Source organism: Ruditapes philippinarum, unplaced genomic scaffold (genome assembly GCF_026571515.1).
Source record: "Ruditapes philippinarum isolate M1 unplaced genomic scaffold, ASM2657151v2 ctg384_1_1_1_1, whole genome shotgun sequence".
Classification (NCBI taxonomy): domain Eukaryota; kingdom Metazoa; phylum Mollusca; class Bivalvia; order Venerida; family Veneridae; genus Ruditapes; species Ruditapes philippinarum.
The window spans coordinates 253,833-267,496 of NW_026853376.1; the positions used below are offsets into that span (position 1 = coordinate 253,833).

The 13,664-nt window shown below is 35.0% G+C and overlaps 1 protein-coding gene across 7 annotated transcripts in view; it reads left to right on the forward strand.

Annotated features, from left to right (window-relative positions):
- Positions 1 to 13,664, forward strand: part of LOC132736687 (nuclear transcription factor Y subunit beta-like) — a 90,008-nt gene that overhangs the window by 804 nt on the left and 75,540 nt on the right. For 3 of the 7 annotated variants that reach the window (XM_060723877.1, XM_060723878.1, XM_060723879.1), the window contains one exon: positions 12,699 to 12,791. In XM_060723877.1, coding sequence (XP_060579860.1) covers positions 12,710 to 12,791 — 82 coding nt within the window. In that variant the 5' untranslated portion in view covers positions 12,699 to 12,709. Of the gene's footprint in view, positions 1 to 12,685; positions 12,792 to 13,664 lie in introns of those variants that run through there. The other 4 variants (XM_060723873.1, XM_060723875.1, XM_060723874.1 and 1 more) reach the window with 2 other exon arrangements.

The following is a 13,664-nucleotide window of genomic DNA, read 5'->3' on the forward strand; positions in this document are numbered from 1 at the left end:
ATGGCATTCGCGTATAATTCCCTAATACTGTACAGAGTTCGGTTCGACGATAAGGGGATTCTTGGATTGCAAAATTTCAAGAAGTCGAGAGAAATACCTGGGGATTCCGTTGGGATCCCTATAAAATTGCTGTGCAATTTGAAAAAATATTCTTAACCTTTTACCCCATGAGCATATTGCGAAAAATGGCCGTTTTCATTGAAAAGCCTCCTGTAACAAGTTCAAACTGCTATGAAACTATGAAAAATGCTTCAATACTGATGAAACTTGGCACAAATGTTGACTACACCATAGCCTCTGTAACAGCATGCTCAATCGTAAATTTCCTGTTACCATGGCAACGGGGGGACGTCTCAAAATTGCCAAAAATCACTATTTTGCATTGTTTTTTTCCATTAAAACTGATTTCAAAGTGCTGCAACTTCTCAATAAATTGAGATAGAGTAAAAGGCTTTTCAGCGTCGGTTACTAGTTACCCTAAGATCGACCTGAGGCCATTTTTAGCCTGTCACATGTCCAAAATTTTCTTGGCGATTAGGGGGACTCCGCCCCCTTCAAACCCCCCAAACAGAAGGGGGCACATCCCCCCCTGATGTAACATTTGGATGGGTCACGGTGCCGAAAAAGTGGTCACTTTTTTTAACAACATTTCTCAAACGAAAACCAGTGTTTGGGGCTTAAATAGGGCATTTGTTCACCGTTTGAGGCCTCAAAAGGGGGGGGGCAAAAAGCCGTCGAAACACGCTTATATAAGGGGAAAGGTTAATTGATAGCATAAAATCATAAATATTCAAAAAAAGTCATGCCAGTAAAGCAAGGTTCAAGAAAGAAAAGAAAAATAGCGCCAATAAAATCTACTCCATTGAATCCTGTACGCTATTCTTTCTTTGTACAGTCAATCCATCAACTCATTTGTGATATAATATATATTGTTTAAAAAATGTTTTGGCTAAAGAAACAATCTAGAATAAGTTTATGTCATACATTAACTTCATAATATTAAAGGGACTCCACTGAGGTTTTTTGACACGATGGGACTGAAAATATTTTTTCAAGATAAATGTTCCATTTGATGTAGGCTTAGACCACTAATCTTTGTGCAAAATTTCAGATCATTCACTCCAGGATAATTATTCAAATTGTAAAAAATGACCCAAAGTGAAAAGCATTTAAACGCTTTTCACTCTAATCAGGCTAAGAAAAGCATAACAATACGATTTTCAATTTATTTCAAAGTATATTTCTTTAATATCTTTGCATATATTTCTGTTTAAAGTGTCCCAGCTCATTTATGTAAGAAATTCAAATGTTATGTTTTTAGGCTTTTAAACCTCAGGTTTAAGGTTTGAAAATAGAAAGAAAGGTAAATTATCGCATAATTATTTCACAAGTGGTGTACTTCAGACACGAGCTGATCGGAATTGTTGGCCGTTACCACGAAACAGGTTTTCAGAAGTTAAGTTTGTTTAAATTTTCATGCATTATCCAGTGTTTATTTTGTTTTTTTGGTGCAGAAATTCAGCAACAGTAATTTTTAAAAAAAATTCACAATTATTCTGGAAAGTTCTGTTGTTAATTTAAATTTATTTTTCTTTCTCCCTAGAGCAAAGTTAAAAGGTATGAATAATTAACAGAATAAAAATAATTCATAAAAACTCCTTCTAGGTGAAAAATGTACCAAAGTAACGTATATTTCATCTGACAGTTCTTTGAGCCAATCAGTGTTCTAAACTGCATGATCACTGCATGCGATGAGTGCCTTTGATGTGACAGATGTCAAAACTTAAAATAAAATTCAATACACACAGGTTGGAAAGGAGTCCGACAGGACAGTGTAAATTAAGTATAAAGTAAAGTTGGATATAACACATCCTGTCCTGGACTTGGAGCAACTTGTGTATTGTTTTTTTTTTGTTTTTTTTTTTGTTAGAATTAAATCATTGAAAGGTAGCAGTAATGCAAACAAATTAATTAAACTTGTTCTTGATATTTTACTTTTAGTTTGAAATTAGCAAAATACTTGTAAATCCTCTCAAAATTTACAAAAATCAATGTACTAATTCCTTTATACCATAAAAAGTGTAGGTTGGAATAGGCAAACACCTATTTTTATAAAAAACTGATCATTGCATGAAAATATTTTTTTTTTTTTCAAAAATTCATCCAAACCAGATCTAATTGGAATAGAGCCTTATCATTATCTGTAAATTTTATAAGACCTGCAGATGATAAGTGGGCTCTCTCAGTGAACCCTGGGCTACCATGGAAGACATTTTCTTTCCCTAGTTCCTACTTAATTTCTAACCATAAGCCACTGGAACGGTTTAAGCAAAATGGTTTTTTCAGTGAGCTTTATCATATTCCGTATCTGTCTGTGTAAAATACATCAATTATGTTCATAGTAACAGTTCTACTGTAATAAACTCTTTGAAGCATCTAAGCATTTTTTTCAAAACAGCTCAAAAACGGTTTTAGCTGTATGTGAAACAAGGCAATATCCTGTATGTGAAAAAAGGATATGATATCAGAGTGTTGCACTCCCTAAATGTTAATCTTAACTTTCATTTTACTATTTTGATGTGAGGAATCTTTGACATTTAGGAGATATCCCTGATGTGGAATCCCTGGCAAAAACAGCATTGAACCCTGTAATACTGGCAGGCAATGTTAACAGTCAGATTTTATTAGATAGTGTGCTTGTAAGTGATCAATCACATGTGTTTTTACAATTATAAACCTGAGAAAAAAAATGAAAAAACAAAAGATTGATTTGTTACTTTATTTTCATCTACAATCAAGTAAATCCCTAACTATAATGATATGTGTATTATGATTTTTGCATGAACAATTTGTTTTGTTTTGTAATTTCAATAGTTCTTGTTTATACATGCAATTGACATTTCCCTGAAAAAACTAAATCAAGACTCAAAAGACTATGACTAGATTTCCATAGAGATGTTTACAAATTATGGGATTGTCTCAACATTTGAGTTCAGCTTCATTTTAGACTCTAATTTAGACATAAATTTCCTATATTTTGACAGGTCCAAAATATTAAATTCTGTCCCCAGAATAGCTCAGATATCATGATTTTACATCTATTTTTTCAAAATATCGCGGGGGTGCTTGCCCCCAGACCCCCCTAAAAAAAATCGCACCTACAGTGCTCAAATTCTGTAATGACCTCCCTCACCAAATCCTACTGAAAAACCTGCTGTTTTAATATTTTGTATATGCTTCTAAATTCTAATTCAATTTCCTTCATTTCCCACAAAAAATATTAAAAAATTGAAACCATATATATTAGTAAAGGTATGAACTTGCTGCCTCATTTTTTCAGCACATCTCTTTTAATATAAAAACTCCATAACGCCAACATTTTTTCACTTCCACCAATTTTCCCAAAAACTTTTTGGTACCCCAAAAGTTTCGGGAAAATTGATTTCCTCTTCTAAGGAATAAAGCTAGGTCATTTTAACAAATTCAATTTTTAAAGGGTTTTTATTTTTTATAAAGGAGAATATGTAATCTCAATAAAGTCACCGCAAAAAGTGTAATCGATAGAGACCTGACTGCCTGGGGTTTTTGTCAAACATTTACCCGACTTAAAATGGCAGCTTTATTGAAAATTCAATGAAATATTTATACCCCCCCAAAAACGAAGTTTGGTCGGGGGTATATAGGGTCACCCCGGTGGTCGGCACTCGTCCGGTCGGGCGGTCGGTCCCGGTCTGTCCAGACGTCCGTTGCATTTTCCTTGTCCGGAGCATAACTTGAAAACTAATGGTTGGAATTCAATATAACTACATACAATGGTCAAGCACATTGAGAGGAAGTGCAGTGCACAAGAACCATAACTCTATCTTGACTAATTACAGAGTTATTGCCCTTTGTTACTTTTCCTTGTCCGGGGCATAACTTGAAAACTAATGGTTGGAATTCAAAACAACTTCATACAATTGTCAAACACAATAAGGGGAAGTGCAGTGCACAAGAACCATAACTCTATCTAAAGTAATTACAGAGTTATTGCCCTTTGTTGCTTTTCCATTGCTTTTTTTTTTGTCCGTTGCATTTTCCTTGTCCGGAGCATAACTTGAAGACTAATGGTTGGAATTCAATATAACTACATACAATGGTCAAGCACATTGAGAGGAAGTGCAGTGCGTTAGAAACATAACTCTATCTTGACTAATTACAGAGTTATTGCCCTTTGTTACTTTTCCTTGTCCGTGGCATAACTTGAAAACTACTGGTTGGAATTCAAAACAACTTCATACAATTGTCAAACACAATAAGGGGAAGTGCAGTGCACAAGAACCATAACTCTGTCTAAAGTAATTACAGAGTTATTGCCCTTTGTTGCTTTTCAATTGCCTTCTTTTTTTTGTCCGGAGCATAACTTGAAGACTAATGGTTGGAATTCAATATAACTACATACAATGGTCAGGCACATTGAGAGGAAGTGCAGTGCATAAGAACCATAACTCTATCTAAAGTAATTACAGAGTTATTGCCCTTTATTACTTTTCCATTGCTTTCTTTTGTCCGGACCATAACTTGAAGACTAATTGTTGGAAATTCATTATAACTTCATACAATGGTCCAGCACATTGAGAGGAAGTGCAGTGCACAAGAACCATAACTCCCATTTTGACTTATTACAGAGTTATTGCCCTTTGTTTCTTTTCCTTGTCCAGAGCATGACTTTAAAACTACTGGTTGGTATTCAAAACAACTTCATACAATGGTCAAGCACAATAAGGGGAAGTGCAGTGCACAAGAACCATAACTCCATCTTGACTAATTACAGAGTTATTGCCCTTTGTTACTTTTCCATTGCTTTCTTTTGTCCGGACCATAACTTGAAGACTTATTGTTGGAATTCATTATAACTTCATACAATGGTCAAGCACATTGAGAGGAAGTGCAGTGCATAAGAACCATAAACTCCATCTTGACTGATTACAGAGTTACTGCCCTTTGTTACTTTTCCTTGTCCAGAGCATGACTTGAAAACTACTGGTTGGAATTCAAAACAACTTCATACAATGGTCAAGCACAATAAGGGGAAGTGCAGTGCACAAGAACCATAACTCCATCTTGACTAATTACAGAGTTATTGCCCTTTGTTACTTTTCTTTGTCCAGAGCATAACTTGAAAACTACTGTTTTGGAATTCAGTACAACTTCATACAGTTGTCAAGGACATTCAAAGGAAGTGCAGTGCACAAGAGCCATAACTCCATTTTGACAAAATACAGAGTTACTGCCCTTTGGTACTTTTCCTTGTCCGGAGCATAACTTAAAACGTACTGGTTGGAATTCAAAACAACTTCATACAATGGTCAAGCACAATAAGAGGAAGTGCAGTGCACAAGAACTATAGCTCTATCTTCAGTATTTATAGAGTTATTGCCCTTTGTTCTTTTTCTTTGTCTTACTGGACTTATTACAGAGTAATTCAATTAAACTTCATCAATGGCCAACCACATTGAAAGGAAATGCAACATACATGAACCACAATTATCTTTAATTGCCCACAACCATAACTCTATGTTTCAATTCTTTTACAAGGTAATCTGTTACTAGTAACATCCTCATTTCCGAAGCAGACTTGTGGGGGTATTAATCACATTTAGTGATAGTTCTAGTTTTTTAGCTCACCTGTCACAAAGTGACAGGGTGAGCTTTTGTGATCGCTTTTCGTCCGGCGTCCGTCCGTCCGTCCGTCCGTCGTCCGTCCGTCGTCCGTAAACTTTTGCTTTAAAAGACATCTCCTCATAAACCACTGAGCCAATTTCATCCAAACTTCGCAGGAATGTTCCTTTGGTGGTCACCTTTAAAAATTGTTCAAAGAATTTAATTCCATGCAGAACTCTGGTTGCCATGGCAACCGAAAGAAAAATCTTTAAATATCTTCTTTTAAACAACCCTAAGAGTTAGAGCTTAGATATTTGGCATGAAACATCTTCTAATGAGTGTCTACCAAGTTTGTTCAAATAAAAGCCCTGGGGTCAAAATTGGCCCCGCCCCGGGGGGTCATTGATTTTCCCTATATGCATATAGTAAAAACTTAAAATCTCTTCTTTTAAAGAACTGTAAGAGCTAGAGCTAAGATATTTAGCATGGAACATCTTCTAGTGAGTGTCTACCAAGTTTGTTCAAATAAAAGCCCTGGGGTCAAAATTGGCCCCGCCCATGGGGGTCATTGATTTTCCCTATATGCATATAGTAAACACTTAAAAAATCTTCTTTTAAAGAACTGTAAGAGCTAGAGCTTAGATATTTGGCATGAAACATCTTCTAGTGAATGTCTACAAAGTTTGTTCAAATAAAAGCCCTGGGGTCAAAATTGGCCCCGCCCCAGGGGGTCATTGATTTTCCCTATATGCATATAGTAAAAAATTAAAAAATCTTCTTTTAAAGAACCCAAAGAGCTAGAGCTTAGATATTTGGCATGAAACATCTTCTAGTGAATGTCTACCAAGTTTGTTCAAATAAAAGCCCTGGGGTCAAAATTGGCCCCACCCTGGGGGGTAATTGATTTTCCCTATATGCATATACATGTAGTAAACACTTAAAAAATCTTCTTTTAAAGAACCGTAAGAGCTAGAGCTTAGATATTTGGCATAAAACATCTTCTAGTAAATGTCTACCAAGTTTGTTCAAATAAAAGCCCTGGGGTCAAAATTGGCCCCGCCCCAGGGGGTCATTGATTTTCCCTATATGCATATAGTAAAAACTTAAAAAATCTTCTTTTAAAGAACTGTAAGAGCTAGAGCTTAGATATTTGGCATGAAACATCTTCTGGTGAATGTCTACCAAGTTTGTTCAAATAAAAGCCCTCGGGTCAAAATTGGCCCCGCCCCGGGGGGTCATTGATTTTCCCTATATGCATATAGTAAAAACTTAAAAAATCTTCTTTTAAAGAACTGTAAGAGCTAGAGCTAAGATATTTGGCATGGAACATCTTCTAGTGAGTGTCTACCAAGTTTGTTCAAATAAAAGCCCTGGGGTCAAAATTGGCCCCGCCCCAGGGGGTCATTGATTTTCCCTATATGCATATAGTAAACACTTAAAAAATCTTCTTTTAAAGAACTGTAAGAGCTAGAGCTTAGATATTTGGCATGAAACATCTTCTAGTGAATGTCTACCAAGTTTGTTCAAATAAAAGCCCTGGGGTCAAAATTGGCCCCGCCCCAGGGGGTCATTGATTTTCCCTATATGCATATAGTAAAAAATTAAAAAAACCTTCTTTTAAAGAACCCAAAGAGCTAGAGCTTAGATATTTGGCATGAAACATCTTCTAGTGAATGTCTACCAAGTTTGTTCAAATAAAAGCCCTTGGGTCAAAATTGGCCCCGCCCCAGGGGGTCATTGATTTTCCCTATATGCGTATAGTCAAAACTTAAAAAATCTTCTTTTAAAGAACTGTAAGAGCTAGAGCTTAGATATTTGGCATGAAACATCTTCTGGTGAATGTCTACCAAGTTTGTTCAAATAAAAGCCCTGGGGTCAAAATTGGCCCCGCCCCGGGGGATCATTGATTTTCCCTATATGCATAAAGTAAAAACTTAAAAAATCTTCTTTTAAAGAACTGTAAGAGCTAGAGCTAAGATATTTGGCATGAAACATCTTCTAGTGAATGTCTACCAAGTTTGTTCAAATAAAAGCCCTGGGGTCAAAATTGGCCCCGCCCCGGGGGTCATTGATTTTCCCTATATGCATATAGTTAAAACTTAAAAAATCTTCTTTTAAAGAATCGTAAGAGCTAGAGCTTAGATATTTGGCATGAAACATCTTCTAGTGAATGTCTACCAAGTTTGTTCAAATAAAAGCCCTGGGGTCAAAATTGGCCCCGCCCCAGGGGGTCAATGATATTCCTTATATGCATATAGTAAAAACTTATAAAATCTTCTTTTAAAGAACCCAAAGAGCTAGAGCTAAGATATTTAGCATGAGACATGTTCTAATGGGTGTCTACCAAGTTTGTTCAAATAAAAGCCCTGGGGTCAAAACTGGCCCCACCCGGGGTTCATTGATTTTCCTTTTATACATAGCAAAAACTTAAAAATCTTCTTTGAAAAAACCCAAATAACTAGAGTTTAGATATTAAGCATGAAACATCTTTAAGTAAATATCTACAAAGTTTGTTCAAATAAAAGCCCAGGGGTCAAAACTGGCCCTGCCCGAGGGGTGTCATTGTTTTTAACTATATGTGTACAGTAAAAACTTAAAAAATCTTCTTTTAAAAAACCCAATGAGCTAGAACTTAGATGTTTTGCATGAAACAACTTCCTATGGGTGTCTACCAAGTCTGTTCAAATAAACAAATAAAAGTCCTTGGGTAAAAATTGGGCCGGGGGGTGGGGGGCTATATACAGGTGAGCGACCTCAGGGCCATCATGGCCCTCTTGTTTTGTATTGTGCATATAAATATGATAAAGTTATATTATTATTTGTAATAACTGTTCAATCAAAACATCATCAAAGAGCGTTTAGTTGCAGTTGATTAACATCAATTGAAATCTTGTACATAATTATTATAATGATCCTTTTTGTTATGCCCCCGCCATGTAATGGCCGGGGCATATAGTGTTACCCTATTCCGTCCTTCCGTCATTCCGTCATTCTGTCATTCCGTCATCATCAGTTTCCGTTCATTATCTTAAGAACGGTTGCACACATTCAACTCAAATTTGACATATGGATATGTCATGAGAAAATACAGGTCATGTTCGAATTTGGTCATTTCGATGATTTTTGGCAGAGTTATGCCCCTTTTACTTTGAAAATAATATGAAATTTTCAGTTTCCGTTCATTATCTCCCCAACGTTACAACACATTCAACTCAAACTTGACATATGGATATGTCATGAGAAAATACAGGTCAAGTTCGATGATTTTTGGCAGAGTTACGCCCCTTTTACTTTGGAAATAATATGAAATTTCAGTTTCCGTTCATTATCTCCCCAACGGTACAACACATTCAACTCAAACTTGACATATGGATATGTCATGAGAAAATACAGGTCAAGTTCGAATTTGGTCATGGTTTGATGATTTTTGGCAGAGTTATGCCCCTTTTACTTTGAAAATAGTATGAAATTTTCAGTTTCCGTTCATTATCTCCCCAACGGTACAACACATTCAACTCAAACTTGACATATGGATATGTCATGAGAAAATACAGGTCAAGTTCGAATTTGGTCATGGTTCTATGATTTTTGGCAGAGTAATGCCCCTTTTACTTTGAAAATAATATGAAATTTTCAGTTTCCGTTCATTATCTCCCCAAAGGTACAACACATTCAACTCAAACTTGACATATGGATATGTCATGAGAAAATACAGGTTAAGTTTGAATTTGGTCATGGTTCGATGATTTTTGGCAGAGTTATGCCCCTTTTACTTTGAAAACAATATGAAATTTTCAGTTTCCGTTCATTATCTCCCCAAAGGTACAACACATTCAACTCAAACTTGACATATGGATGTGTCAAAGGAATGCGCAGGTCAAGTTCAAATTTGGTCATGGTTCATTGATTTTTGGCAGAGTTATGCCCCTTTTACTTTGAAAGTAATATGAAATTTTCAGTTTCCATTTATTATCTCCCCAATGGTACAACACATTTAACTCAAATTTGACATATGTATAATATGTTTTTGGAATGCCCAGGCCAAGTTCGAATTTGGTCATGGTTCAATGATTTTTGGCAGAGTAATGCCCCTTTCACTTTGAAAATAATATGAAATTTACAGTTTCTGTTCATTATCTACCCAACAGTGTTACATATTCAACTTAAATTTGACATTTGGATATGTCAAAGGAATGGGCAGGTCAAATTGGAATTTTGTCATGGTTTGATGATTTTTTGGCAGAGTTATGTCCCTTTCACTTTGAAAATAATATAGATACATCTTAGGAATAAGCAGTTTAAGTTTGAATTTGGTCGTGGTTCAATGATTTTAGACAAACTTATCTTTCCTGAATGTTGGAAAAATTTTGAACTTTCAGTTTCAGCACTCATACTTTTAGCCATTATTTTGGCTATAAATATGCAATATGCTATTTTTAAAATGTTAAGACTGAATAATTTCAGTGCCTTGAACATTGTATGAAAATGGTTTGTGTTAACATTGAAAAGTTTTAAGGGCTTTGAGCTTAAAATGAAAAAAATAATTAATGCACCATCTGAAATTTTGGCTGCATGCGGGGGCATCCGTGGCATGATGACACATTTCTAGTTTCAAGAAGTTTAATTCTCAACACCTTTAAAATGAAAAACAGGAACGAAAATATATTGTTGGGACTCTAATAATTGCGTCAGTTACTAACAGTAGAAGTTTGTCCACCAGTAAGGAAAGTTTGCATGTTCCGTGAAACGCATTTTTAATTTAATTTAATTGTTACGGTATATGATTTCCATGTGCTTAATTGATAAATAAATGAACAAATAATTCGTCTTTCATACAAATCAGGGTCTTTCAAATAGAAGAAAGACCCTGTACAAATAAAACAACAAATAATAAGCATAAAAATAATAAGCATAAAAAACGACATTATAACTTAAAATATTTATCATTTAATCATAAAGATAACTTTGCATACACTATACAATGGATGTACTTTGAATAGTTATGCGTCATGTAACTTTGACACTTTTATCAAGATGACAACACTTGTATTTCCATCGATTTTTTTAAAAAAATGGCAAAACATATACATTGACAAATACGGGTTCTTGGTTAAAATACCCATTTATGGACATAAAATGTGTCTTGAGTATGGCTAGAACTTTTGGCTTTTTGGGCCTGTAGGGCTAGCCACTTCCTAAAACTTAACTCCAAACACAATGTACTTTGTATAATGCGTCATGCAATATTGATACTTTTATCAAAATATTAACACTTGCATTACCTTCGTATTCAATTTTAGCTCAACTTTTTAAAAAAAAAAAAAAAAGAGTAGAGGTTTTGTTTATAGTCCTGGCGGCGTTGCCTGGCGTCCCCAAACTTGAACCTGGATCATAACTTTTTAAGTTCTTGGTGTATTGTCTTCATACTTGGCCACAACAGTCAATGAAATTAGGTTTTAAAAATTGTTGTCATTCGGGAAATCTGGTTGTCCGAAGTAAAAACTGGTTGCCTGTATATTTACATCAGAATATCTCCAAGCAATTATTGATCAAATTTGCGAACTTATCTCCAGTGAGAAACAGTCATAAATGTAAGCAAAATAATTTTATTTGATATGAATTGCTATCTTGCATTTTATCACTATTTGTTGACATTTTGATGAATACTTTCTGCAAATTTTTACTTGTCTGTCAGGCAAGTAAACTTTTAAAAATTGGTTGTCCGGACCAAAAAATGTGTGTCTCAGGCAATAGGACAACTGCTAATTTCGCAGACTGCCACAACAACCCTTGGGACAAGACCTTTCAGTAGACCAGGCAAATCTAGACCTTCATCCATAAATGACATTGACCTTCAAGGTCAAATGTCCAAATTTTGCTTGTTCTTGCTATTATTGGCTATTACTTTGTTATTTTGGAATGGATTGTCTTCAAAATTGAATATAATAATCTTCAAGGAGAACCCTTTAAATAAAGCAGACAGACCTTGACCTTCATTTATTCAAGTTATTGAAATTTTCACTTTTTTTGCTGTATCTTAATTTAGTATGGCTGTAACTTTGCTATTATTGAATAGATTGACTTTATATTAAAACAAAACATTCTTAAGGACAAGACCTTCATGAATATCAAACTCAAATTGACCTTAGCCCTTTTATGACCTTGACCTTGAAGGTTAAATTATTGTTTTTTTTCCTCTTTTTTTCTTTGATACATATGCGTATATTTTTTTTCTTCTAAATTTAGATAATATTTTCTTAACATTGCCATTTATTTATTGAAAGGATTAATACTTTGACAAAACAAGTGTGACAAGACAGACCTATTCAAATTATAAAAAGGAAATGTTAAGATTTGTTCAAACGCTTCTTTGTTTGCTTTTAGAAAAAGTAAAAAGTCGAGCGTTGCCCCTGCTCGGCAGTGGCTCTTGTTTATTTACAAAATGAGGGAGCATCTTCATTAAAGTGAACACACAAGGACAAATGCAGTTACTTGGGTAAAATCCTCGTTAAAAGTCACAAAAGAACATATGCATTTTGACTTTCATATAATTCTGAAAAGTGCAATACAGTGTGTCCTGGCTAGTAGTATGTGACTCACATACGGCTAGAACTATTGGCTAGCCGTATGGGCCTGTACAGCTAGCCACTTCCTAAAACTTAAAAGTTGAAGTTAACTCCTTTTAAAACTTAAAGGTCTAAGCTGAGATATTTGGCATGTACCCAGGTGATTAAATCTTGTTTATGTAGACCATATCCCCTGGTGAGCTTTTCAGGGTCATCATGGCCTTTCTTGTATTTTCTCAGTCAAGGATTTTGAGTTGCAGTCAAAGACATGTTATAGGAGTAAATCACTGTCACTAATAACTCCTATATTTTATTATGTTTGTGTATTTCATGCCGTCAATTTCTTTGAGAGGGCTCCTAATCAAATTAAATCAATAGGCTGAAACGTTTCTTGAGTTGGTAACTGAAGGGTGATTTTCCTTGTACTGCATTAAAATTTTAATATCAGTTTTGATGGTACCATAAATTTCATTTAGTGTACTTCAGAAGTGTGTGCGTCTATGATGGATGGTGGTGGTGATGGACACAGTGAAAACAGTATGGGAGAAACCTTCTTCCAGGCTGCTGGTGGCCAAATAGAAGGTAAGGAGTCTGTTTTCCTTGTTACAATATTACAGTTTTGAACTCAATTTACAGGGCAAAATGTTCCTTGGAACTGAAGCAGTGTAAATCCATAAATTCTTGGTGCTTATCCAATTTCTTCACAGTATAAAACATAGAAAAAGAACTATTATATGAATTATTAGATTTGGCGAATAATGTTATGCACTTGTTTCAGGTTTTGTGTCCTGTCTGTACTGTTTGAACAAATGGAAGGAAATTGAAATTTCTGGGCAGAATTTTAACGATGATATGCAGAGGGCATGTTTGGCCTTCTTAAGGTCAAGGTCACACTTAGTCATTATTGTATCAATTTCAGAATTCCGTTTCTGCTCTGTATCTTTTGAATCAATTACAAGAAATTGATACTTTTTGGCAGAATTATTAGTATAATTAAGCATAATCAGATGATGTGCTTAACACAGGTGCGAACTTCCTTAGATCAAAGTTGGTCCAGCCCCAGGGATATCTCGATTTAAATATGTATAGACTTTTACAGGAAAATGCATTTTAGTTTCTTTGTATGAAACTACAAGTCTAGAGCTTAGATATTTGGCATGCATTATTGCCTTATTGAATTTTTTCAAAACTGATATAAATCATGCCCATTGGTTCAATATTGGCTCGGGCCAGGGGTCAATCGATTTATATAGACTTATTAAGGAAAAACACATGTGAGACTTATGCTTAGATATTTGGCATGTAACATCACTGTAGCGGGCTTAGGTCCGTTTGTTGATATAGTCTTATATGACGAAACACATTTCAGTCTACAATGCCAAGCAGAGTTCTTGTTTGTTTTTCACAGTTTTTTAGCTTGACTTTTTTTACGCCCCCAAAGGGTGGCATATTAAA